Source organism: Papio anubis, chromosome X, assembly GCF_008728515.1.
Source record: "Papio anubis isolate 15944 chromosome X, Panubis1.0, whole genome shotgun sequence".
NCBI lineage: Eukaryota > Metazoa > Chordata > Mammalia > Primates > Cercopithecidae > Papio > Papio anubis.
In genome coordinates, this window is record NC_044996.1 from 101,458,583 (window position 1) to 101,486,135 (window position 27,553).

At 42.0% G+C, this 27,553-nt stretch overlaps 1 protein-coding gene across 2 annotated transcripts; it reads left to right on the forward strand.

Moving 5' to 3' along the window:
* Positions 1-779: 779 nt before the first annotated feature.
* NDP (norrin cystine knot growth factor NDP) lies at positions 780-26,384 on the forward strand. 2 transcript variants are annotated; one of them, XM_003917607.3, is made up of 3 exons: positions 780-1,211; positions 16,263-16,643; positions 25,132-26,384. In XM_003917607.3, exons 2-3 carry the CDS (start codon positions 16,470-16,472, stop codon positions 25,357-25,359), a joined length of 402 nt encoding a protein of 133 aa, XP_003917656.1. In that variant the 5' UTR covers positions 780-1,211; positions 16,263-16,469; the 3' UTR covers positions 25,360-26,384. The 2 variants fall into 2 exon arrangements, with proteins under 2 accessions (XP_003917656.1, XP_009195698.1); XM_009197434.4 differs by lacking the exon at positions 780-1,211 and adding an exon at positions 5,687-5,819.
* Positions 26,385-27,553: the final 1,169 nt, after the last annotated feature.

Below are 27,553 nucleotides of genomic sequence, written 5' to 3' on the forward strand. Positions count from 1 at the left end.
AATATATATTTTTTAATTCTCAGTTTAATTCTTCATCAGTAGTATTAATAAAACAAACTATTCTGGGTCCAAGTTTACCTGACATAAAATAATTATTAAATGTTCTTTGTATTTTCTTCCAAAATTCCTGATGGTTTTCTGTCTTAATTTTAAGCTTTTAAAGGGCAAGAATTATGAAATATTTGCCTTTGTAGTCCCACAGCTCATAACACAGCACGATTCAGCTGCAGGTACTTAACCCACACACATAGTTACCTTTGTCACTTTTCTACTAGTTGTTGTGTAATAGGTTAGCCTTATCTATTAGTCTCTCCTTCATATAGCTCAAGGAGTCACGGAACACACGTTCTCATTGTTTCTAAATCAGACCTAAAGTTTTATTCTAAATGATGCAGATGAAGGCGCTTATTAAAGTGCCATTGTGAATTTAATCATGTATATGCTGCTAAAAATCATTTAATGGATGAACAATCCGGAAAAAAAGAACTCTCACCACCCACACACATCGTGATAAAATAGGGCAGCGTTTTGCACTTGCTTCAACAGCATCGCCTGAGAAAAAAATTTCTGGTTCCCATCTTTCCCCTCTCTTACTTAGAATTTCAACTTCATCACAGTCAGCTGCCGAATCGTTCAACAGAATGCCACTCTGCCTTTGTATTTCCAAAACTATGCGTCTCTATTGCGGACGGCACATCTTTATGGCAGCCACATGCTTGCAAAAGAATTAAATTCAGAATATTCATTTGGCCTCTTATTCGTTCCATAATACCATTAAAAAGGAAAGAAAGAAAGAAACTTCCTAGCCCTTGTTCTGCTACGCTGTTCCCATCGTAAGATGCTCCGTGGAAGGGAGCCGAGCGGTGGGCAGCGAGCGGCTGAGTCCCCGATAACGAGCGCCTCACATTTCCGTGGCATTCCCATTTGCTAGTGCGCTGCTGCGGCCGCACGCCTGATTGATATATGACTGCAATGGCACTTTTCCATTTGACATTCTCTCTCTCTCTCTCTCCCTCTCTCTCTCTCTCTCTCTCTCCCTCTCTCTCTCTCCCTGTGTCGCTTAAACAACAGTCCTAACTTTTGTGTGTTGCAAATATAAAAGGCAAGCCATGTGACAGAGGGACAGAAGAACAAAAGCATTTGGAAGTAACAGGACCTCTTTCTAGCTCTCAGAAAAGTCTGAGAAGAAAGGAGCCCTGCGTTCCCCTAAGGTAAGCAGGAAAACAAGCGCTGCCGGCTTGCCTAGGAAATCGCTTCTTTCCAAACCGAGCATTTCATCCTCCTCTCAGACAAAGAGACAACCTTTAAATACCACTTAAATTTGCATTACTTTAATTTGCATTAATCTGTAGCATGCTAGCATTGTGTTTCTTAAATGAACGGGTCTTTGAAGTCTGTGACAGAGCAGGGAGCCTCCTAGAAAAGCTTGAAAATATCTTTTGGTTTGACTTAAACAGATTTTGCTTTTCAAACTCTCTGCGTAGTTAGATATAACTTTGTGATGGTTCTTATAGTTGACCCCGTGAAAGGGGGCTGCGAAGTAGCAACTCGCCAACATGGATTCATGGAGCCCAGTATCTTCCCCAGCACCCTCATCCCACTTACAATGGGGGCACTATTAACGCAGGCAAGACTGCGAGTTTAAAAGCGCACTGTTTACTTTTATTACTACTTATGTATGCTGCTGATCTCCTGCCAGGGCTCTGCCGGAGTGCTCAGAATGACTTCAAACAATAGGCAACATTTATTTCTAGCTTTCTGTGTCACGCTTTGCAGGAATCCTGCTCCCCTGTATTCTTCTTTCAGCGTGCAGGTCTTCGCTTCCATAGATGCATTCGGGAGCACCGGGAGGAGATGAGGATGGATTTACTGTATGATTTTGATTGGGCAAAAAGTCCGAGGAAATGCATGCTGTTTGCCTTGGACTTATTGCAGGGGGTTATTTTTAGTCATCAGCTCGTCCCTGCAGCATGATGTTCAAGGAGTGACGGGGAAAGGATGCTCCCACCAGTACAGGGACCAGGACCTGTAGGAATGACTCTTACCTGAGGAATATTCTGAGGTTTCTTTCAAACTTTGGAATACAAGTTCTCTCTTTAAATGAACAATTGAGCTGTAGGAGGCCTGGGCATAACTCTTTCTTGGGGGACGGGAAGTTTGATTGTGTACAGAATGTTAATGACTCAGAACGCCCAGTAACTGAGGCTCATTGTAATAGACAAACCCAGATAAGCCTCCATGAGAGGCAGACTCCCATCTTTACTGAGATTCAGGTGCGGGAAAGGAAGCTATTTGCAAGATGGGAGTCCCTTGTACAGTTCTTTGTAACTCATTAATAACAGATATGGCTGCTGTGAAACATGTCTCTTTTCATTTCTAATATTAGTGTATTTTAATTACAAGGAGCTGGCATTGGTAAATTACCCCAACACATAAGATTAAATACCAGGTGCATTTGAAAACATAGAGATGCCTGAAATGCAGGGTTGCTGTGGGTGTCAACCAAATACAGCGGGGACTGCACAATGCTTCTCAATGAGCATTTAAACCAGATTCAAATATCTGCTCATTTTCTTCTCATCAGTCTTGCTAATTCAAGGAAACTTTATGGTCCTGTTTGCCAGTTTTCATTGCAAATCGGGACATAATTTATGCAAAACTTTTCTGATTTTCTCTGATAACTAGCCTAATAAGCATCGCTGAATGAAAATCTGATATTTGAATGGGTTAATTTACAACTTTGGGGTATTCATTATTCAAGAAAGCCATAAAAGACTATGGATTCCATTGCTATAAAATTTTATTGTAATTAAAAAAAAAAAACTGCTGTCAGCAAAGCATTTAGCTGAATCAAAACAATTTTCTTAAACTATTATTCAGATCATTACATGAGAGTATTTGAACACAAAATGCAATGTTTTGCATCATTTATTTAAAAATACATTTGGTTCAGGTAACGGGAGAACTGGCTGAGGCCTTCTTACCACTGTGTACCAAGCAGCTGACACCCACAGATGGAAGTGTGCCTGTGGAGTTTTCAATCTTAATTCGAGTTTCAATGACACTGTCAAGGGAAAAATAAATCATTTTTCAATACATTTAACAATTTCCAAGTCATTTATTTTCCTGGGCCCTTGAAAAATGTGGTGAGTTTCTTGGAATTATAGCCACCAATGGTGGCCAGCAATCTTTACTCTATTTTAAGAACTCACAATTCAAGTACTATTATTCTCTGGTTAATTATTTATTTCATCAATTTTAAAATAAATATTTATTAAGCATTTTCTAGATACCCAGTGCTATGCTAGTCCTGATGGATGCAAAGGTGAATGAGACATTGTCCCATACTCTAATTCTCAGTCCATATGCCATCTCTAGTTAGATTTTGGAACTGAAATGGGCATTGCCAATGGGTAAAGTGGCCAATAACTTCCTTGTTCTAAAGAATTCTTTTTTTTTTTTTTTTTTTTTGAGACAAAGTCCGCTCGTCCACCCAGGCTGGAGTGCAGTGGCCGGATCTCAGCTCACTGCAAGCTCCGCCTCCCGGGTTCACGCCATTCTCCTGCCTCAGCCTCCCGAGTAGTTGGGACTACAGGCGCCCGCCACCGCGCCCGGCTAGTTTTTTGTATTTTTTAGTAGAGACGGGGTTTCACCGTGTTAGCCAGAATGGTCTCGATCTCCTGACCTCGTGATCCGCCCGTCTCGGCCTCCCAAAGTGCTGGGATTACAGGCTTGAGCCACCGTGCCCGGCCTAAAGAATTCTTTAAAACAGCTACTGGTTTCCAGATTTACTTGAAATGATTCTTGCTCATCAGTGGGCTTTCTTTCCATTTATGATTAAGGGGTTCCCCTTTGGCCTTTTTCACCAGATCCTGGGTACATGTCATTTGCACAGCTAACACAGCCTAGATCTTTCCAGCCTGGGTAGAAGAATCCCGGAAAAAGACAGTAGTTTATCCTTTCTCTGCTCTCCGGAGCACTCTTTGGAAAGGACCATATGCTGTCTCTACTGGGGATGGGTGTGAGTCACCTACTCAGTAGCTAACATCAGGGCCACTTGATGAATCATTGAATTCGAAACATGCATATGGAGGAAGATGCAGTCACTATCCCTCACCACTTACTTGTCCCACCCCCAATATCAAAACCAATGACCTCTGGGCCTGGCCTAAATTCAAGAGGTCCCTGGGAAGAAACTGTTGGAAACTCTTCCCCAAACCTAGGTCTCCATCATAGCCACACAGTGTTGCTTTCAAATAACCCAGTATGGTGTTTTATCACTCTGTTAGGTTACTGGGGAAAAAACCCTGAAAACAGCATCACCAGGGTCCTTGACTTGGTCCTTATCAGCAGATAATCCCCCGTGGTTGGATTAAAATGCCTCTGACTCCCTGGGGTGCCTGACTCACCCTAGCCAGCCCTCAGCTTCTTGGCCAGCGGCCTTCAAGCCCATCCTCACCTCTTCCCATGACAGTCAGAGACTGCTTCCTTGCCCAGGCTCTCTTCAGCGGCCAGTGGGAGCAGAGGGGATGGGAAGCCAGGTGGACAGACTGTGAAGTGCTAAGGCAGAGCAGGGAAGCAGGGCTGTGAGAGAGGGTGGGTGAGCTCCAGGGCCTGGGTTGCTATGGCCTGTCCTGACTGTGATCAGCTGTCATTTCCTCTTCGTGTATGACACTGTGGAACATATTAAAATTTCTCTGGGATGGTATGTTTGGAATTCCTCTGATGCCCCACCTCACCAACTTACCCGGACAATAAAAGCAAGGTTGTAAGCCTTTGAACAGCTGGCTGGCTATATATTTCCCTTCTTTCTTTCGCATAATCTAATTCAGAAAAGAATCCAGCTAGACTGGCAGTGCCATGTCTGGGTACTTGTTTCCTGCAAGTCCTTCCTCCGCCACCTCCTCCCGCCAGTCCTGGAATCTTCCTGGGTGGCATGTGGCTTTTCTTTTCTTTTGCTCACCACCGCTCCCAGCCCGCCCCCTTTTCCCTTCGCCTGAGCTCCTTCCATTGTCAGCTGGCTCTTTGCTCTGCCTGTTTTCCAGACAGCTTGGGTCCTGTTCCATCCGGGGAGAACAGCCCATGAGATCTCCCCATCTCCATAGTATTCCCAGGATGTCATTCTTGGCACCAGCTCTGCCGGGCTGATAGGATTGGGGGGCTTTTTGTAGTCCCGAGCCTGAATCCACTCACAGAGAGGAGCAGCCACATGGCTTAGCTGCCCTTTGGGCTGCCGAGTGCAGGACTGGAGTGACCGGGTTGGCAGGGACCAGCATACCATCACAGTGACCCGAACATCTCCGGCAAAGGCCTTGGAGTGGGAGCGCTATGGGAATGCCTGGATGCACTTCGGCCTACATTAAGAGAAATGTGGTTATTCTATGATTCGGGGGAGAGACAAGTGGTTTGAAACAAAGCTCTCTGGATCCTTGGCCCCTGCCCTGCCCCCTTTCCCCGTCTGTCCTTCCCACATCCCTCCCTCCCCAAACAGAAAGGAAGAGAGACAGGACTTCTAATTTGGCCAGCACAGACCCGAATGTCTTTATGAAACCCGTTTAGTGAAAGAAAGAGGGGAGAAATATATTCTGGGTTGATCCGAACTAAAAAATGCATGGGGCTTTGGAGATGGGGCGGAGGGGGGGCGGGGAGATTTTTTCTTTCTTTCTTTCTGTCTCTTAACAGCAGAACAACAGTTTCGTTGATGAGTTGCAAATAGAAGGAAGTGGACCTCTCAATTAGAGATTCCCATTTAAGAGCCTCAATGTAAACCTCCCTGTGACATCCTTAAAAGATGCTGCTAATGTCCCTGGGACCAAAAGGTATTAAAGAGCAAGCTACCAGGCAGCTTCCTATTCCTTTTCTTTTTCTGGGGGCTTTGGTCGTCTTTTCCAAATTAGCTAAAGTTCATTAAAAGACCCAAAAGGAAAAATTTAAAGCAGCTGAATTAAAATGAGTCTTTCCCTGTTAGCCTGACAAGAAGTAAAAAAGAGGAAGAAAGAAAGGGAAAGAAAGAGAAGAAAGAACCAATTCCCCTCCGCTACCACTTCTTGGGTTTTAATATGAATTATTCCATACAAGTCCCTAGGCTAGAGATCTATTTAAAGACGCCTGGCAGCATGAAGGGAGAGGGTAAAAATACAACCACTCTTTTGTCCATCAAAGGTTTTCTTTGGGAGGACATTAAGAGCATTCCTGTTTTCTTGTCTGCCCCTGCCAGTGGCAATGTTCCAACTGGTAGTACCCACTCCTCGCCCATCAGGTCAGCAATCATGAACTTCTGTGTTTAATTTCAGGAGAAAACAAAGGGTGGGAAATCCTTCCAAAACCCCTATGCGTGTGCAGCAGGGCAGGGTAGGCTGGAACTGCAATCAGTACTCACTTGGCTGTGCAGGTTGCATGCTGCAAATTCACACACCCACACAGTTGAGTTTTTGAGGAAGATTGTGCCGATGGCATGATTTCTGATGCCAGCTTCCCTTGCATCTGCAAAGCTTTTTTCTTGTGTCTCCAGCAGTCATTTGCTTGTCACCATTCATGTGTACTGTCCCCTTCATCGGAGGTTCTCAGAGCCTGATGGTCAAGGATATGTCACTAGAGTCATACCCCCAGACCCATTTTCAACAGTAAGAACGTGAAACCCTGGATGGAGTTTGCAATCTGAAACAACTACTTTCTTGTTAGGAAGAGTGCTGACTCAGAAAATTCAAAGAATGGGTAACTTCAGTTGGCGACCTATCCCCAGTGCTCATAATCAGGAATTCATCCAGTTGGGGTCCATTTCACCCTCATGGCAAAATCTGGACATAAACATTGACTAGTAGCTTTAAACTGGGTATAAGATTTGCAATAGATAACATTTTGATCTTTTCTCTTTTTTTTTTTTTTCCACAAAAGCTATGAATTTTTCAGACAATTTGCTCTCTTCCAAGGCCTGGCTCAATCCCAACTTTTTCTTTTAAGCCATGATCCAACCAATTGCAATATCCTTTAAAAATGAAAGGGCAACAGGTTAAGACATTCAAGCAAGTCGATGAGCTGTCAGAAAATGTTCAAGGGTGGCCTTTCTACAGTGCCACAAACCAACAACAGCCCTAAACGTGGAGTCCTCTTCCATCCTTTCATCAGTAGGGAATAAAAATAGGGAGACGGCAGGTCATGGGAGAAGTAACAAAAGAGAAGTAAGAAGGATTATTTTTGATGTTCAAAATCTGCTGCTGCCCTTTCAATATTTTCAAATATCACAATTTCAGAAAGGGAAGGATCCCTTTATTTCACCTACTCTCCCTCCCAGGAAGGCATTTGAAGTTGCTGTCTTTACCTGAAAAGGAGGTCAACTCCTCAAGGGAAAAAACATCCCCTATCTTCAACTCGAAGTAAAATGGAGGTACACATATTCGTACCTAATTATGCGGGTACACGTATAATTTGTATCCACAAACTATGATGGATGTAAAGAATCAAAGAAATCCAATCCTTAATCAAAGTCCAATTTTTCTTTAAAACTTGAGAGGATATTTTAGGACTCGTTACATTTCTGTGATTTCACTCCCCCCCCCCCACCAAATTATGAAAAATTACTCCTTTTCAGAATTTAAATTTTTCTTTTGAGGTTTGGAATCCGAAGGCAGCAGAACAGTATTGTTACAGGAAAGCTTGCAATCAAAAGACATAGCTGCAGCCTGCATGGTTTAAGCAAAGCAAGACAATCAGAAAACCAACACTCCGACAAGTCCAGGGTTATCAGCAATATAGGGACATGTAATTTTTATGCGATTTTTATGATAACCTTGCCCCTTTGACATATGTCTCAGTCTAGGAGCATTCCGGATTGCAGTGGGATTGCATTCAGTATTCAAATCCCACCATTGGGCAGAAAAGGCAAATTGAATGGGGAATGGAAACACTGAGTTGCTCCTATTGTTTATGCCCCATTCCTAACTAAGGGCTCTACAGCTGTTAGGTGAGATCACTACCCACCATTCCAAAATGTTGTTGCGGGTGAGGAGGTTCAAACGCAGCTTTGGAAACATTTTGCTGCACTCTTTGAAGAAAAGCCAACATGCTCATTTGGCTCTAGGGTAAAAGGGAGCCTGTACCCTGAGCTAACATTGGTCACCTCTCTTCTCCTGAGGCCATGCCACAGCCAGCAGTACAGCAGAAGAACAAGTGTTTAGTTATTTCAGTACAAGTGTCCCCAGAACACCTGGCACCTTTTCTTTTCCACAGGGAGAATGTACATTCATGCATTTTGGCAAGACTGAGTCCTCTGAGTTGGGTGTCTCAGAACTCTCCTATTTTCTTTCCAAAGGGTCTTATGTAAGGTGAGTAGTGCAGTGTGTGTCATTCCTCATATAAAATCCGCTTCCTGGGAGGGAGTGGGTGAAATGAAGGGATTCTTCCCTGACTGAAATTGTGCTCTTTGAAAAAATTGAAAGGGCAGTGGCAGATTTTGAACTTCAGAATGAATCCTTCCTCCTCCTCCTCCTCTTCTTTTGTTACTTCTCCCATGACCTGCTCTCTGCCTACTGTAATTCCCCATTGAGAAAGGATAGAAGGGGACTCTGTGTTTAGGGCTGCTGTTGATTTGTGGCACTATAGAAAGGCCACCCCTAAGCATTTTCTGACAGCTCATGCCCATCTCAGTCACAGCTTTTAGTCGGGTAGCTGGATTTACAGAAATAATCAAATCCCTGGAGGAAAAGACTTCAACAGAAAAGTACCTCCTGACACTTGGGTAACCTGACCTGGTCATTTCCAGTTTATGCAAGGTTTGTATTCTAAAAGTCAATTAGTTATGTCAACTATTAAAAATTCAGAATGAGTCTTTCCATTCTTCAGAATGAGTCTTTTCTGAGTATCTGTGGGCCACAAAAGCCCAGAGATACTCAACACAGAATCCAAGTGCCATACCCAGTGGTCAACTCTTTTAGACTTAAGTCCCAGCCCAGGGCTTCTGGAATGTACCTCCCCTAGCAGAGAAGCTGTGTAGTAGATACTTTACCAAGCACAGGGCCTTGCTCTTGACCCCAAGACTACTGATTCTACTTGCAGACAAGACAACTTTTCTAATCAATCTTTCTCTTCTATCCTGAACCAGAGTATCACAGATCGTCTCATTAGAGTATCAGGATCTGTGGCTCAAGCTCAATTAAGAAATAAGGGTCTTTCAAAAGAAAGGTGCAAGAGGGTGGAACTCAGTCTATATTGTCATTATCAAATGCAAGAAGTCTAATTCTAGCATGATCTACTATTATTAGCCTTTCTTCTCTCCCCATTTATGCTTTGGTGGATACTAGACAGAAACGCCACAAATTTTAAGACACTTTTAAGAGAAATAGTAACTGGTTAAATATCCTCACTAACTACTTCAAATTATTATTATTATTATTATTATTATTATTATTACTGTTAACTTTTGTTTTTTGAGATAGGGTCTCACTCTGATGCCCAGGCTGGAGTGCAGTGATGTGATCACAGCTCACTGCAGGCTCAACCACCCATGCTTAGGTGATCCTCCCACCTCAACCTCCCAAGTAGCTGGGATGACAAGCATGTACCACCATGCCTGGCTAATATTTTTTTATTATTTTTGTAGAGATGAAGTCTCCCTATGTTACCCAGGATGATCTCAAACTCCTGGGCTTAAGTGATCCTCCCAACACTGCCTTTTAAAGTGCTGGGATTACAGGCATGAGCCGCTGCACCCAGCGCACTTCCTATGATTAACAGGGTATTATTAATTTATAAACTACTTAGTACATTGCAAGCACTCAGTCAAATGGTTATTAATGGCTGTTTATATTTCAGGCCACCAATATAGCCTCATCAAGGGGCAAATACTTATAGTTTGGGCTTCAGTGTTGGTTCAGGCACCACCTTAGAACTTTTCTGCAATCATTAACTCCTCGAGTAAGAAGGGAACTCTTTTTGTAGGATTGCTTTGGGGAATATGTAGCCCCAAGGCAGGGGCTATACTCTGAGAAACTTGGGTAGAGTTAGAGACTGCTAGAAATGGATAGACACATAAAAGCATTTAGACCAATCTGTTCATTTTGCAAGTGAGGAAACTGAGTCCTAGAAAAGGCAAGTGAATTGCTCAAGATCACACAGCCGATGATGGGAGGGTAGGACTCAGGGCTTGCGGATCTTCAGATCAGCCATCCTTATACCAGATCAGGCAACAGCGGAATGCTCTGTAGATTTCAGAATGCAGCGAAATGTTATCCCATATTTCTTTCAAATCAGTATCGGGACACGGAACACTAACAACATAGGCGAGCAATGGGTCTAGGGAGGAAAAGATGAAAGCTGTAGGTAAGTGGGAGTTTGGATAACAATGAGATGTTTTTCTGGAGTTCCTGATAATGCCTGAAAAAAAAATCAGGATTTTAAGCTTCAGTTAGGCTCAAGGTCGAGTCCTCCCACTCCAGTCCCTCCTCAGACAGTAAAACTATTCAAGTCAAGGACATACATACAGGTGGGGGCACTTGACAGTTGGCTCATCTCCCCACCCTCCAAATTATTCATATTTCTAGTCCTTCAGTTTAGCACTACTATTTACCCCAGGACTGTAATTCATTGCCTCTTTCCCTGGCCATATTCCTCCATCCCTTTTGTTTCTCCCATCTCTTTTCTTCCTCCATCACCCCCACTGCTGTGCTTGGCCACACTTGGCTAGTAGTGCAGGTTGGGAGAACACAGAGTCCTATCACAGACTGGAGGACTATTATTTAATCACAAGAATGCTGTCTTCTTTCTCCTAAGGTAGCACTCTGGGGACAGTCATTGCTGTCTTTATTCCCTCACCCCCCACCACCCCTGCACTGTAGAATAGACACATGAAATGTGCCTATCTCTGAGATGAAAGGAGCCAGAACTGCTTCCTCCCCACTGACCTTGTGCCTGCCCATTCTTGGAGATACCTGAAGTTGGCAGGCTGGAGGCCTAGCAGCGTTTGCAGTCATTGCCGCTGCCTCTGGGTCAGCCCAGGCTTGGCTCCTTGGCTGCTACTGATGTGCTGCCAGATAGGAATATTAAAAACCATTCATTGAGCGCATAGGATGCTTTATAAAATCCAACATGCTGTTTACAGTTTATAAATTAACTGCCTTGGGAAGAGGCATTTGACTTATTCTCCAAGGCATCTAGTTGACTAGATCCAACTGGAATCCTTTGAGTTCCTGGGAAGGGGCTACTTAACACTTCACACTGTCTGAATTAGACCTAGGGTTTCTTGCTTTTCTGATCCTAGTACTGTATGAAGTTTTATCTAGGGTTATCTAGCAAGCTTTCTTCCGCTGATAAATCTTTGATGGTTTTGCAATTTCTTTGATAGAGGCTCTATGTTCTACTATCTTCACTTTATTTATGCCTCATACCATAATTTTTTAAAAAATTACAGTACATATCAAGTAATTCTGGCTGATATACTGACCCCATTCCAAGGTCATTATATTTTATTTGCTTCAGTTGTTCTTCTTAGAAACGATGCAATGAATATTGGATGCAAATTAGGTGTTCAGAGAGTTTATCAATGTGTCTAAAAAATCATCCAGGAAAACAACAGGCCAAAACTCTTTGCCTGCAGAGTTAGTGAGCTAGAAGAGGGATCGAGGATAGGAGCTATATTTTTCCCCTGACCCTATCTCTTATCTGCTACAGCAAAAGGAGACACATAGTAGGTGCTCAATAAATACATGTTAAAAAATATTTGTTGAAAGAAGCCACAGAGAGGAATATCAGTATACATTAGTATTGAAAACAGCACAGGGGGAAATATGGATACTGAAGCACCACCCTCCTGTGCCTGGCAAGCAAGGCAAGAATAAGGCCATTCTTGGCACATGCCACTTGTCTTAGCCTGTTGCTGAGATAACTTGTGTGAAACCAGCACTTTACCCTCTGCCAGCCAGAAGGTCAGCCCAAGAGTGAGCTGATCTGTGGGCACAACACCATCTCTCACCCAGGAGGCTGGGCCCACTGTAAGCTCTGCTATATTATTTCGCTGAGGATGACAGGTGGGGAAATCTGGGCACCAGTTGTTCTTTTCCACTGGTATCATTTGGAAGGTAGCTCCAAAGTCGGGCACGCCAGCCTACGTGCCTCTCCTGCCGGCAGAGGCTCCACATTGGAGCTATTAGAATGTGGGCTCTGTACGTCGGCCAAGTCCATGTCTCAGAGACTGTATCCAGAGCATAGAGTGGCCACAGGCTACTGAGTTCAGCAAGAGAGTCATTCTCTTGTTCAATCTATTATTGCCTGGGCCAAGGTTCTAAGTCTTCGTAGGCAGCATTTGATTTTATGACACATGGCTTAAAAAATTAAGGCAAACTGGAATTAATTTAGTTTTGAGAAAACAACGGAAGCTGCTACAAGGCAGAGGTAATCCTAGGCTGCCAGAAAGTGGTGATCTCAGTGGTGTACATTTTCTGAATTCCTGATTTTCCTCTTTGTGAGGTCTTCCTCCCACTCCCATACTTTGCACATTCTCACCTATGCACACCCTGAGCAACACAATGTTGACAACTTGACTGAGTATTGCTCTTTTCTTGAGCTTCAGTTTTATTTCTTCTTCAATACAACAGTGTTGGTTCATTCAATTTGAACACTTAAGGCAAAAAAAAAAAAAAAAAGAAAAAGAAAAAAAAAATCCCAGGTTATGTTTTCAGAATCTTACCTTTTTGTTTTGAGGGTTCTGTGAGTTTTGTGGCATATTTATATTGTTGCTTACATTCTTATTTCAGAATTTAAGATAAAAACTGGACGGACAACAACTGTCACATTTTCTGAGTGTGTTGAAATGAAAAATCTATTTCTCAGAATTAATGGTAAAGCAACATTTCCTGTCAATCTTTTATTCTTTAATATTACGTGTGGGTTCAGCTCACCATCTCCAAGGAGAAAGTCAGATGATCAAGTTACATTGTATGTGACATTAGCTATCTCTTTATCTGTGTAAATGTCATAATATCTGCTTGCAAAGTGTTTTATTCATTTTTAGGAAAAAGTTTTAAACTGTGCTTGCAATTCAGGATGGTGCTACTAGGTGGCAGTAATGTAAAAGAACTATGTGGTCGCCCTGGAAGAGTATTTGACTAAGAGACTAGCATGTCTTCCCGTAATTATAAGAAATAACAATATAATATTTTTAAAATACTCAAACTGGCACAAACAGGAAATATCCATTAACTTAGTTACCAGATTTAAGCTGAGCTTTTAAAAGAGAAAGGCTTTTTTTTTTTTTTTTGGAGACGGAGTCTCCCTCTGTCGCCCAGGCTGGTGTGTTGTGGCGCAAGTTCACACCGGATTTCATCGTGTTAGCCAGGATGGTCTTGATCTCTTGACCTCGTGATCCGCCCGCCTCGGTCTCCCAAAGTGCTGGGATTACAGGCGTGAGCCACCGTGCCTGGCCGAAAGCCTTGTTTTTCTTAACGAAATTTTAAATAAAGTATACATTCACAAGCTCAAACACCTGAAAATACAAAAGATATATGGTGAAAAGTCTTTCTCTCATGCCTGTCCCTCAACTACCACAAGTAACTAATTTTGTTAGTTTCTTGGGTATCCTTTCAGAGTTTCGCTAGACAAATACGTGTTTTTATCTCTCCGCATTTTAACACAAATCAGTGCATAGACTTTCTGCATCCTTCCATATATAGTTGGTCAGTATATTGTGTTGTGTGAATATTTTAGAATATAATTAACCAGTCCCCTATTAATGGATATTTTATGCTGTTTCCAATTTTATGCTATTTCAGCCATGTGCTCATGTGATTTCACATGTAGGATAATTCACAGAAGTGGAATTGCTGGGTCTAAATTATATACATTTGCATTTTTAAAAGGTATTGCCAAATTGGCCTTTACAGAGTTTGGACCAATTTATACTGAACTTTCTCCAAAATGGGCTTGTTTTCCCACAGCCTTGCCAGTAGGGTGCATGATCAGACTTTGGAATCCTTGTTAATCCGATTGGTTGAACAATGTATTTCAAAGTACTTTAATTTTCATTCTCTTAAATGAGACTTTTATTCTCTTCTATCTTTAAGGGCCCTTTTTATTTCCTATTTCTGTGAAGAAAGTGGAAATGCCAATAAATACACTCATGCATACATATATGTAGGGTTTTGTTATTGATGTAGCTTGTTTTTGCCATCCTGCTATACATGATTTTCTTTAATTTGCTTTGCTCATTTAACCATACCTCCTGGCCATGGCTCTGAAGAGAAGTTGCTGGCAGTGCAGAAAGAGGGCCAGGACTGGAATGTCTGCTTCTCTCTTCATCCTTTTGCCATTGACTCCTGGGGGAAATATCTGTAGACCGAAGCAGTGAAATCTAATCAATTCTCTTTCTGACACTAATTAAGGCTTCAAAGAGACAGATAACCACTTGGGATAATTTAGTCACACTGAAACTTGGGAAATGGTCAGTAATATTTCATCCGCTGAATGTGGACCCCAAGAAAGTTCTGGCTCTTTGAGTTGATGTCTTGGCAATTTTCAAGGTAACGTGTATAGGAAAACCTAGATTATGCAGATGAAAAGAAAACAAACATGCTCTTCTGCATCCTTTGCAGATTTGAAACTTTGGGCACAGATTTGATTCATTTCAATGAGATATTGCTCTTAGCATGCACATAAAGTGGTGCAAAGTTGTACTGGAATATGGTCTCCTCAACTTTGGGCTCACTGCATACATATGGAGATGACAGTAACTGAATCCATAGTTATCAAGTGGTGGCATTTTAGAACACAAAGGGACAGCAGATGCCATCTCTGTCAACTCCTTCCCTCTACAGATGAGGAAACTTGGGCTAGAGGAGGTTGAATGACTTGTGTAAGGCTTTCCCAGCTAGTTAATGGCAGTGCCAGGACTCAAGTCCAGGAGGGTCCCCTCATTACTGGTCCTTGCCCTTCCTGCAATTTATAGGACTTCCCTGAGGCACATGTCCTGAGGCTTTGCCATTGCCAGGCATTCTCTGCTCTGAAACAGCCCTATCTCACACACCCCTTTCCACTTAGGATCCCTTGCCTCACACTTCCAAGACAGCTGATTGAGGCTAAATGGGTCTGACGCCATTCTATTAGTGCAAAATAAATTGGCTTATGGCAACTTGAACTCCTAATCTTGATTTTATCAACACTTTGCCCTGTTTATTCAGACTGTTCATGAGTAAGAAGTTAAGGAAAATGTTGCCTATGAACAAAATGATCAAACTTTTATCTGAAATACCTTTGAAAGTTTTCCCGAAGCTTTAATTATCATGTTCCTTTTGTTTTGGATGTAATATCAGGCCCTCCCAATTTTCCTAAATGTTTGAAAATATTTTTGATACTTTCTGTCTTCTGTTGTGATTAAAAAAAAAGAAAGAAAGAAAGAAAGAAAGCACCAGTGTTGGCCATGCCTGGGGAGTTAGTGAGGTAATCTGGAGAGATCTCTGGACCCCAGTCCTTTGTCCAAGAGGTATGGTCAACAGAACAAAGCAAATTTCAGAAAAACTGGTATAACATGATCCTATTTTAATGGTAAGTCTGTTCCAACAACTGCTTTCTTTTTCGAATTACACCATGTACCCAGGCTACAAAGGCTCTGCAGAAATGTGACTCTGTTGGCAAATACACATGTGATACCTTAACTATGCTGGAGGTCAGTTAGCATAATGTGTATTTCAGATGCAGTTTGTCATCAGTGCTGGGTGGTATGGGGCTTAAAACAAAAACAGGATGAGCATAGAGCACAGAAGTGGAAAATTAGGTGGGTGGGTGAGTATGGACTTGGAAATGGAAAATGTGCTTCCCTGCGGGACATGGCTTGTGTTCATTAGTGCTGACCTGCCTCCTCTCTAACCCTGGAAGCTGACGTTGACACCAAAGCTCGATGAGAAACTAAATAGACCCTCCTGCCCCCACCAACCAAGGACAAAAATGAGACCACCCAATTCGGTTACGTTGTTGCCAGAACAACATGTTTAATCTTTAACATGGGTTCGAACTATTCTTGCCCCTAGGAACGTGGACTTCAGCAATTAAAGTCAACATGTGCTTCCATTAAACCATTGTGTCCACCTCCAAATGGTTATAAATATGTAGCATAAGCTGTGGGAGTTGGGGTGGGATGGATGACAGCCTTTGCTAATGACACTCTAGAAACCAATATTCTCCTCTCAAAATAACACGGGAAAATTCTACTTAATACCTCCTGGGTTCCATTAGTGGTTCTGGGTAAATAATTCTGGGGAAAATAATTTCTGTTTTCATTCCAGCTGTGCAGCAGATACTGTGATGATGGATTGCAAGTGCAAAGAGTAAGACAAAACTCCAGCACATAAAGGACAATGACAACCAGAAAGCTTCAGCCCGATCCTGCCCTTTCCTTGAACGGGACTGGATCCTAGGAGGTGAAGCCATTTCCAATTTTTTGTCCTCTGCCTCCCTCTGCTGTTCTTCTGGAGAAGTATTTCCTTACAACAATGAGAAAACATGTACTAGCTGCATCCTTCTCTATGCTCTCCCTGCTGGTGATAATGGGAGATACAGACAGTAAAACGGACAGCTCGTTCATAATGGACTCGGACCCTCGACGCTGCATGAGGCACCACTATGTGGATTCTATCAGTCACCCATTGTACAAGTGTAGCTCAAAGGTAAGATCAAGGTCTCTGTGAGGAGAGCATTTCCCTCAGAAACAGGCGAGGAGCCATATTTCTTTGTCAGGGGATGGAGAACTATGATCATAGCCCAAACTTAAGTGATGTGGCTGGCCCACAGGGCTTGTGGGAGAATGAGGCTTTTAGAATTTCCCCCCATGCTTTGCACCGTTGTCAGTAAAACTGCCTAATCAATCATGTGCATACCCATCCAGTGGGACAGGTGTCCTTTGCCCCTGGCTGTGACGTTTATGAGTGATAGTGTGCTTTTCCAAAAAAAAGATGGAGTCTACAAGTTATCATAACTCTCTACCTCCATCATCAATAAAGAGGAAGAGGATGCAAAGAGTGTGATTGAGCAGTGGAACATACTTCTTGGAAGGGTCTTTAAAGAATTTTTTAAATAACTGGCTGGTGAAATAACTGGCTTTGTGGTCTGAGCCTTTCTTCAGGTGCTACATTTCTGTTAAAATGATTTCAAAAGATAAGGTGGCAATATGATCATTTATCATTTTTACATTGCTTATCCAAATCATTCTCGTTTGGTAAAGGATGCATGTTTGTTGCAGAGGCAATCCGTGCCTCAGTGGTCTGCAAAGGAATATCATGCTGAAAAGGCCACCAAGAGTGGCCAGCAACATGGACCACCCAGAAGGGAGGCACATTGTAGGGTGGAACATATGAGATCTCACGACTGTCACTGCCCCTAAACAGGCACATGAATGAAATTCGTCCACACTTGGTAAATAAGAATTTGTTTAGCCCAACCTCAGAGATTTGTACATTTAGTTTTGAGACGAAAATCCTTAAACATGCTCATATGGCAAGTATTTTTTGAAATTACCAGTATAATTAAGAATTTTTTATAATATCAGTCACTAGAATTAAGACCATATAAGCCAATCCCTCCACTCCCCATTCAAAGACATTATGACTCTTATATGCCTTGAAAATTTCCATTAATTTCTCTGATTATAGTTCAGTGATGATGATTCATTTTAGTTTAGTTTAAGAGGATCAGAATTCGGGTTAAATCATTTTAACCATTATATTAATAAGGTCTATGACTGTCGGAAAAAAATAGAGATTTTCCACTTAATAAAAACTTTCTGGCTCTTATTTGTGCTTGTAGAACAAAAAAAATGAAGTAAATAGATTAACGTAAATTTTTGCAGGGCCACAATTCCTTCTTAGGAAAAGGAAAACTCAAAGAAATGGAGAAAAAACATGAGAAGTGCAGCAATTACTAGCTTCTCCTTCCCTCCCTCTTTGGAAACAGACCGCACTAATATTTAGTGATTTTATTCCATGGATAATTTCTTTCTCTATTGAGTTGTCCTCCATAATCATGATTCTTTTTTTAAAAAGGAATTAAAATTATTTCAAAGAAAGTGTCACTATGATAGAAAGGAACAAAGAAATAGGAGCATCTGTAAAAACTAGAAAACAATCTGGAAAGATTGGATGAAATGATGGAGGAGTACCTTGGCAACAATCACACTAATCTAGCGAAGGTCAAAGAAGAGACATCATGAACTCAAACTGAAGAAATTCACATGTGAATTCTGAGCATGAGTCTTAGAAACAGACTTTAGTGTACTGTTATTCACCTTTGTTTCTTCCAGAATGCCATGGCAAATAACAGCGCAAAATTGTGATAGTAGGAGAAATGTTTGTAATTTCATGGGAACAATCTGTTTTCAAACATCCCAAACTATCCCAAATATAGCAATAGTTTTATGTAAATGGTGCTTGCAATTATAAACTTTTCTTCCCTGGCCATAAAATATGCCTGGCAGAATCTCAACTACCCAGACCTTTTCTAGGTTAGATTTTTCTCTATGTATCCAGGAGCAAAACTGTTTTCATTTGGAAATGTTCTATAATTCTTAACTCTCACATTCTCAGGCTGATCTTCTCTCTAATGTGTCTCACTTAATGAAATTGTTTGCCTTTAGAGAATTGGATAAAACATTTAACCTGTGTCTAGAAAAGAGGCAACGACAATCTACCCTAGCTTCTTTTTACAAAGAAAAGACTAGGGTAGATTTTTTGTCTCTATAAAAATTTTCCCTTGACATCATGTTCAAGGGTCATTATTTACTAAATGTGTGCCTACTGTTTGCCTGCCAATTGTTAATGCTTCCTGACTCACATTTATCCATTATCTGGCCTTGTAAAGACAAGAAAGGGAGAATGTGACCCAGGCTCAGGGAAGGGAGTATACGTGCTTGCACACCTAATATGTGTCAGGCACCTCATACTGTATACTCTAGTCATTGCCAAGAAACCTGTGATGGCAGGCATTATTATTCCCATTATCCTGGTAAGGAAAACTGAAGCCCAAAGTAATTAGATTGCTTGGTACCACATAGCCGGGGAGTGGCAATGTCTGCCTCACCGCATTCATCTTCCTACTACTTGGATCTTCGTATTGGAGGAACACAAGTAGAATATAGGAGCCATCACATAGAAGTTCAGGCTTTACTTCCGATCTGCTGGCAGTAATAATTTATACTCAGCAATGTTTCTAGAAAAAATAAATAGTAGTGAAAGCCTTTCTGGGAGCTTTCAATGAGACTGTTCATCCCAGCCCTGAACTTGCAGCTGGCCAGTCCTAGGTCCCAGCTGCCCATCTCCTAGCAATTTAGGAAAGGACTGAGAGGGAGTCAGGCAGAAAAGACTGGCCACAGTGGCCCACTAAGGAGGACAGTGTGGCCACAGATTAGGATGTGCCTGATAGTTTTAAGTGGTGGCACCTCCTGGGATTGGGTACAAAAGATCCTGGGAGTAGCAGGCTCATTTAAAATCTTCATGGGAGACTAAGTTTCTCTAAAATTTGGAGTAAAGGCTGTAGAGCAAACAGGCAAAAGAGCAGTTGATAGTGGAAACAGACTGCCTGGGGGGATCTCTATGAAAACTGAGGCATGCCAGGCTTTGAAGTGAGAGACACCTGGTTTCCAATTCCAGCTCCATGGCTTGCCGAATAAGTGACTTTGAGGAAGTTCAGTAACTTCCTTCTTTGTGCCTCAGTTTCTTCCCATGCAAAATACAGCTGTCACCATGAGGGTATGGGTATGGGTGTTGGCGATTTGTAAAGCATCCAGCAGTGTCCAGCACATAATAGCCATTTAGTGAGCTGAGTGAGTAGATGATATTATGATCTTGATGATGACGTTATAAACTAAGCAGGTGTTTAGACTCAGTTTTCTATTTCAGTCACAACTGAGACCTCAATAACTGCTGGGATCTGCTATAGCCTTAAAAGATTAGGAAAATGAACCTCATTGTAGTTCTTGTTAAGCACAGGGTGGGGCAGAAGAGCAAAGTAAATGTAAGCCACTGTGCTGGGTGCTAACAGGGAGGATAAAAGTAAAAGAGAAACAGCCCCGATGTCTGGCTAACCTCCCTTCCCAGGTGAGTGGAGGAAAGAGGGGCTGGAGGGGGATGAGCTTTGGTCTTGAGCCAGGGAGGGGATTTCAGGAAGGGAGGGTGGGAAAGCAAACTGGCAGGGAAGACCTGGAAAGTCTCAGTTGGGTGAGGAGTGGGAGATGCTGGCCCCAGGCCAGGGCGTGGAACCGGGACATGGAACCAGGGCATGATTGTCTGAACTGGTAATGGCCACAGGAGCAGGTGGGGAGCTGGAAGAGCAACAACAAAGGATAAGGAGGAAGAGGTTTGGGAGACAAAACCTAGGAAAAAAAGGACCTGGTATGCTAAGGGCTGAGTCCTAACAGCTTCCTAACAGGACCCCCAAGCCATCTTCTCCTGCTACCCACCAAGCTCATGGTGTGATAGGAGAAATGGAGGGAGTCAGGAATATTGTGTTTATAATACAATAGACTACTTGAGAGATATAATTTGATTTTTAAAAAGGAACAAATTTATACTGAGTGCCTACCATGTCCAGGTGCTGTGGAAGGTGCTGGAGACTCTAAAGTGGAAAGAAAGAAAAAATAGACAATTTTTTTTTTTTTTTTTTTTTTTTTTTTTTTTTTTTTGCCTTCATAGTGCTCACAAGTAAATGAGGAGAGAGGAAGGAGAGGTGTTCAGTGCACAAAGGTCTGTCTGTATCTGTTTGATTCATGACCTGAGAGAAGGGACCAGACTAGTTGGAGTGAGCTGAGTTCCCATCTACCCTTTCAAAGCCCCCACCATCTCTCTGCTGCTTTGTTCCCTGGTTGCAATTTTCTTGGTGCCCTCAGCCTGGCACAGATCTTTTGGAGGTTGACCTGGGTCCCTGAAGATGAGCTGAGTTATTGAGGCTGCCTGTGGGAAAAGAATGGGAGAAGAAGCATGGGTGGATCTTGTTCCTGAGGAGAAAGGGGGTGCTTCAAGAGGTGCCATGGAAATAAGGGTGCATAGTGTTCACTGCTGCGAAAAAGGCAAAATATGTTTCCACTCTCTTGGAGTAAAATCGCAAAAATGCTCTTCTAGAATGGAACAGGTGGGTCTTTATTCTGATGCTAATGGTGGCGTCTGGTCAGTCAAGGCTCTTGGAAGATTCAGCTCGGCATAAGCTTGGGGATGGTGAAGCTAATGTCCCAAGAAGTCCACAAGAAAAAGTTAGACTTGTATGTCTGTGGATATGGTCAGGGGTTCCTGAGGCAAATCAATGTAGATAAGGAAGTGTGTGAGTTGGCACATGCCTCAGGAAAACATGGTATCAGGAGGCAGGTATTATAGTGGTTTGGGTCAGGGGTTTGGTTTCGGATAGACCTTGGTTTGATTCCAGCTCTGCATTTTACCACCTATGTGAGTTTGGGCAAGTTACTGGAACTCTCTAAAGCTTGAGTTTCCTTATCCGTCCTAACAGTTCAGATCATAACAGTACTTTCTTGTAGTATTGTTATAAGAATAAAATAACTCAATTGTAAGTGCTCAATAAATGTTCTTATTAGCGAAATGATGGTTATCCAGTGATCCATCTAGAGCAGAGCCCTCAAACTTGAATGGGTCCAGAGACCTGCTACTCAAAGGGTGGGCATCAGCCCAGTAGGACTGACATCAACTAGAATCTGATGGGAAATGCAGAATCTCAGCCTCCAGCCCAGAACTACTCAATCAGACCTTGCCTTTTAACAAGATCCTAGATGATTCACACTCACATTCCAGTCTGAGAAGTTCTGATCTGGAAGAGATCAGGAGATGTTGAAGTGCTGAAACACAGGTAAGACACGGCAGAGGCTAAAATGTGAAGTACTGAGAGTAGACCAGGAGAGCAGACGGTTATTCCTTCCATCCCTTAAGGATCTTATCTCTCAAACTTCTGCTTTACCACTTCAACACACAAAACAGAGATAGATTTCCTTCTAGGGGTGTGTGTGTGTGTGTGTGTGTGTGTGTGTGTGTGTGTGTGTGTTGAGAACATCAAGGGTCCAATAATTGCTTCATAGTCTATTCTTCCAGGAAAGGGCATTTGAATTTGGCTACAGAGGATAGATAGGTGGGATTTTATTAGGCAGAGCAAGGTAGAAAGGACATATTTGGGAGACAGAAGACATAAGCAAAGGCAAGAGGCAGGAGAATTCAGGGCACTTTCTTGGACTCCTAAGTAGTTAAATTTGATTGGAGTAGGGAGTGGGTAGTAGAGTGATGAGAACAGTTGGAAGTAAGACTGGAAATGCATCTGAAACCTGAGTCATGAAGAGCCTTGACTCCTCTTCAAGATTTTGGATTTTATTCTGAACTACTGAAGGCATTTATTGTACATGTCTGTGCATTCTTCTTGCACAAACAGTCCAGCTCCCGAGGAAGAGGGGCCCAGCCCATTGGAGGTGGCCATACATCCTTCAGTGCCTGGAGTTCTTGTCCTTCAGAGTGGGCTGGGGGTGGAGCTGGATATCCTGAAAACTTTTAGTGAGATTGCAATCAGATTAGCTCATTTACAAATGGCCCTACGCTGTTGACTTAGTCATTTTATGAACAGTGCTAATGACCCGATCAGTTAGGCCTACGTTTGGTTCACCTGTATATACATCATTTGGATATTATGTCCCATATCATTTTTGGCCCTTCTGAGTTAAGTTTGTTGGCACAGGATCGCTTTGTCCATCCAGACTGAAACTGTACCTCTGAAGACTCCATTATGGAAGGTGACTCTGTGAATAACTGTTTAATCAACCTAATAGATGATCTAGATGAGAGATTAGCAAATTTAACATTATTCTAAGGTGTGGTGTCAAGCAACTCTTCCCACATACAGGCAGATGGCAGGAGAACAGACTAAGGAAAATCTTAGACTCTCTCTCTCATTAGAGAAATGGGGGTGGGAATTAGGGACTAGCCTGTGTACTACTGACCTATGGCATAATCTCTCAAAACCCGTTTCAGAGCCAGGCACAGTGGTGCATGCCTGTAGTCCTGGATACTCAGGAGCCTGAGGCAGGAGTTTAAGGTTGTAGTGTGCTATGATCATGCCTGTGAATAACCACTGCAATGCAGCCTGGACAACATAGCAAGACTGTCTCTAAAAACAAAACAAAACAAACAAACAAAACCATTTCTGATAGTTTACTTTGCCTGTCAAAATGAAGAGCAGATAGGATGGAATCAAAAGCTTTAAAAAAAATCAAAACAGCTTACAGCTGCTATTTTCTCTCTGCCTCTGTGATCATTCAGAGAAAATAGATTCACTGGTCTAGTCCAACTTATTCTTCCCTAAGCCCTGCTTTTTTTTTTTTTTTTTTTTTTTTTTTTTTTTCTAGTATCTCATATTGCCTTGGTGGTTGCTAAGCGATTGTTGGATTTAGCCCCAGCATATTCTCAGATAACTATGCCAATAATCTATAATTACCAGAATTCATCTTTTCTCCCTTTTGGAAAGATGGACTGGCTATTTTCTTCTTGTAAACCTTGGGTGTTTAATTCTGCGCTACAGGATGATGTCAGAGATAATAGCTGGTGAGTCATTAATAATAACTGCTAATTCCTACAATATTGTAAGGTAAATGTCAAAAGGTTTCATGCATATATATGTATCTTTTAATCTTTCCTTTGAACAGTTTCACTTTTTATGATCTTGCTGTTGGTTCTGGAATTATACGACAATTTTTTTCTTTTCTTTTTTCTTTTCTTTTCTTTTCTTTTCTTTTCTTTTCCTTTTTCTTTTCTTTTCTGACAGGGCCTTGCTCTGTCACTCATGCTGGAGTGCAGTGGCTTGATCGTAGCTTTCTGCAGCCTGTAATTCCTGGGTTCAAGTGATCCTCCTGCCTCAGCATCCAAAGTAGCTGGAACTACAGGTGCACATCACCACGCCTGGCTAACTTTTTATTTTTTTGTAGAGACATGGTCTTGCTATGTTGCCCAGGCTGGTCTCAAACTCCTGGGCTCAAGTGATCCTCCCTCCTCAGACTCCAAAGTGTTGGGATTACAGGCATGAGACAATATACCTGGCCCAGGGTTTTTTTTTCCTCCATCACTTAACATGAAATTCACCAAGCAAAACCTCTTACATAACCATGGACAAAGAATCTCAGGTTCTCCACTCCCCTCCCCACCTTGATATTAAGATTCTGTAGCTTAATGAGTCAAGCTGTTCCACCCTACCCACCCATGACTCCAACTCCTAGGATACCAGGATTTATGTATGAGATACATAAGTGATCCTTTTGTCCATTCCGTTAAGCTGTATGCAAATTGTGTGTGCACTTATGTACATTTTTTCTGGGGATTACTTTGGTAGTTTTCATCAGATTCTTAAAGGTGTCTGTTTGCTAAAACCAGATTAAGAGCTACTATAAAGAGCACATAGCCTCTGTTATTCCAGCCCAATCTTTGGAAATAGAGGTTATCAGAATGGGTACATCCTAATATTTGCCCCAAATGACTGAAGATGCAGATGCAGTTATACAAATCCCAGGCTCCTTCAATGCATAAACCCAGAAGTGTGATTTCAGGGCCCCAAACATGCCCTGTCTCTACTTCATTCTCTTGTCCCAAATTGCAGCACCCAGAATATTTCTTCGTAAGCATTACTCAGGCTATCCTATTTTCTTCTTCAGAAACTATATTCCTGTTCTTTAGCTATTTCCTGCACAAATCAATTTCTTTCTTTTTTTTTTTTTTTTTTTGTAGTCATTTTAATTTACTTCTTGGCTTCAATTTGGATTGACTTTCTGCATTTTGCTACAGGTAGAATTGCAATACATTGGGCCAGTGGCAGACCACTACCTGTCAGGAGAAATTTCTTTTGTTCTTTGGTTTTTACTTGTACATCACAGTGATGGGCGTCATTCAGTGGTTCTAAACCCTCAGTACACTTAGAAATCACCTAAGAAGCTTTGAAGACCATGAAAGCCTGGGCCCTATCCCCAAGGATTTTAATTCAATCGGTCTGAAAGGGGCCTGGGTGTTGCAACATGCATTGAGTCACCGGTCTAATCTAGTAGGAATTGGCAAGGAGTGTGAGGGTCTTTCAAAGGATGCTGCTTTACCTGGCTAAGCTTGTGGCTTACAGAGTAACCACCTCCTCTTCTTTCCCCAGATGGTGCTCCTGGCCAGGTGCGAGGGGCACTGCAGCCAGGCATCGCGCTCCGAGCCTTTGGTGTCGTTCAGCACTGTCCTCAAGCAACCCTTCCGTTCCTCCTGTCACTGCTGCCGGCCCCAGACTTCCAAGCTGAAGGCGTTGCGGCTGCGATGCTCAGGGGGCATGCGACTCACTGCCACCTACCGGTACATCCTCTCCTGTCACTGCGAGGAATGCAATTCCTGAGGCCCGCTGCTGTGTGTGGCTTCTGGATGGGACAACTGTAGAAGCAGTTCGACCAGCCAGGGAAAGACTGGCAAGAAAAGAGTTAAGGCAAAAAAGGATGCAACAATTCTCCCGGGACTCTGCATATTCTAGTAATAAAGACTCTACATGCTTGTTGACAGAGAGAGATACTCTGGGAACTTCTTTGCAGTTCCCATCTCCTTTCTCTGGTACAATTTCTTTTGGTTGATTTTCAGATTCAGACATTTTCCCCCCTTGGATCTCGATGCTGTTTGGGTTTCCAACAATTCAGCATTAGTGGGAAAAAGTGGGCCCTCATACACAAGCATGTCAGGTTGTCAGTGTTTGGTGCATATTGAGGAAGAATTTACTTTGGAAAGTAGAAAAGCCCAGCTCTTTCTGGGACATCTTCTGTTATTGTTGATGTTTTTTTTACCTTGTCATTTTGGTCTAAGGTTGCCATTGCTGCTAAAGGTTACCGATTTCAAATTCCAGATACCAAGCATGTGGATATGTTTAGCTAGGTTTACTCACAGCCAGCGAACTGACATTAAAATAACTAACAAACAGATTCTTTTATGTGATGCTGGAACTCTTGACAGCTATAATTATTATTCAGAAATGACTTTTTGGAAGTAAAAGCGGCATAAAGAATTTGTCACAGGAAGGCTGTCTGAGATAAATTACGGTAAAATTTTGTAAGGGAGCAGACTTTTAAAGACTTGCACAAATACGGATCCTGCACTGACTCTGGAAAAGGCATATATGTACTAGTGGCATGGAGAATGCACCGTACTCATGCATGCAAATTAGACAACAAAGTATGAATCTATTTGTGGGTGTGCTATAGCTTTAGCCGTCTCGCGGGCATCATTCTCTAATATCCACTTGTCCATGTGAAATGTGTTGCCAAAATGGTGGCCTGGCTTGTCTTCTGAACATTTGGTTCAAATGCGTTTTGGTCCTGGAGGCTCAAATTTTGAGTTATTCCCACGTTTTGAAATAAAAAGAGAGTATCTTCAAAATTTTGACTGTTTAAGTATTTTTTTCCTACTTGATATCCTACTATCATGTGGACTAGAACATACATGTAGCTAGTACTTGAGCATCTCCTATGATGTGGTAAAAGGGTCAAAAAAAAAAAAAAAGAAAGAAAGAAAGAGAGAGAGAGAGAAATGGGGTTCCAGAATGTATGGTGGGAACATTTTTTTGAAATCAGTGTACCAAGGTGTTGAGGGCTTATTAAATATGATTATGAGTTTTAGATTTTAGCCCATTGAATAAACACAAAATCTAATGCATTTTGGCTTCCTTGGAAGCTATGGAATGAAACAGAGGAGTCCCCTCCTTTTTAATCTCTTTACTTTTCTCAGAAGAAAATAAATATCCATAAGTGAAGTTGGAAGAACCAGCAGAAGGACAAAATAGTTAACAACCTTTCTGTGCCATTGACTGTCCAGTGCTCAGGATCCAATGATATTACTGGGCATTACAAGAATACTCGTGATGTTAGCACAATGCTATGTCCATCTTAGGCATCTCAATACAAACCCAGACTTGGCAATTCAGTTTCCAGGGCAACCTTGTCCTGGTTAACCAGAGATGATATTAACTCCCCCACTGTTAGTACAGCCAACCTGTGAATTACTTTTCCAGTAGAGATAATGGTTTTGAACACTCTTTGGCACAGCTTTCACACATTCTTAAGAAAGCCAGCAGGGTTAAATTTGTATTCATGGCTCTGAAACAGAATGAAACTAATGCTACTAAATCTTGACCTTGATCTTAACCTCTGTAGTGACACAGCCAGCCAGTCCACTAAGTTGGAGGTTCTCCTCATTCTGAAGGCAAATGCGAAATGGCAATTTGGACCATTACATGAAGAATTTTGTCATAAATGGAATTACATTTAATACTGAAAGTTAAATGGTTATAATTTTTAACTGATAATGAAAGTATTAACTGTTGGTCACATTTATGACTGTTCTTTCATGTTGCTAACCAAAAAGTGAAAAATAATACTTCCAGCCTTAAAAAGTATTTTCTTGGCTTTAAAAACTCAATTTTCTTTGAGAATCTATAATCTATACCCTAAACTCTAGTCTTTATTTCCTTCCAACCAGTTTGGGACTACAGGGGGCAGTTATATGACTCATATCTTCCAAATTCTCTGGAAGCCCTAGAAAATAGTACC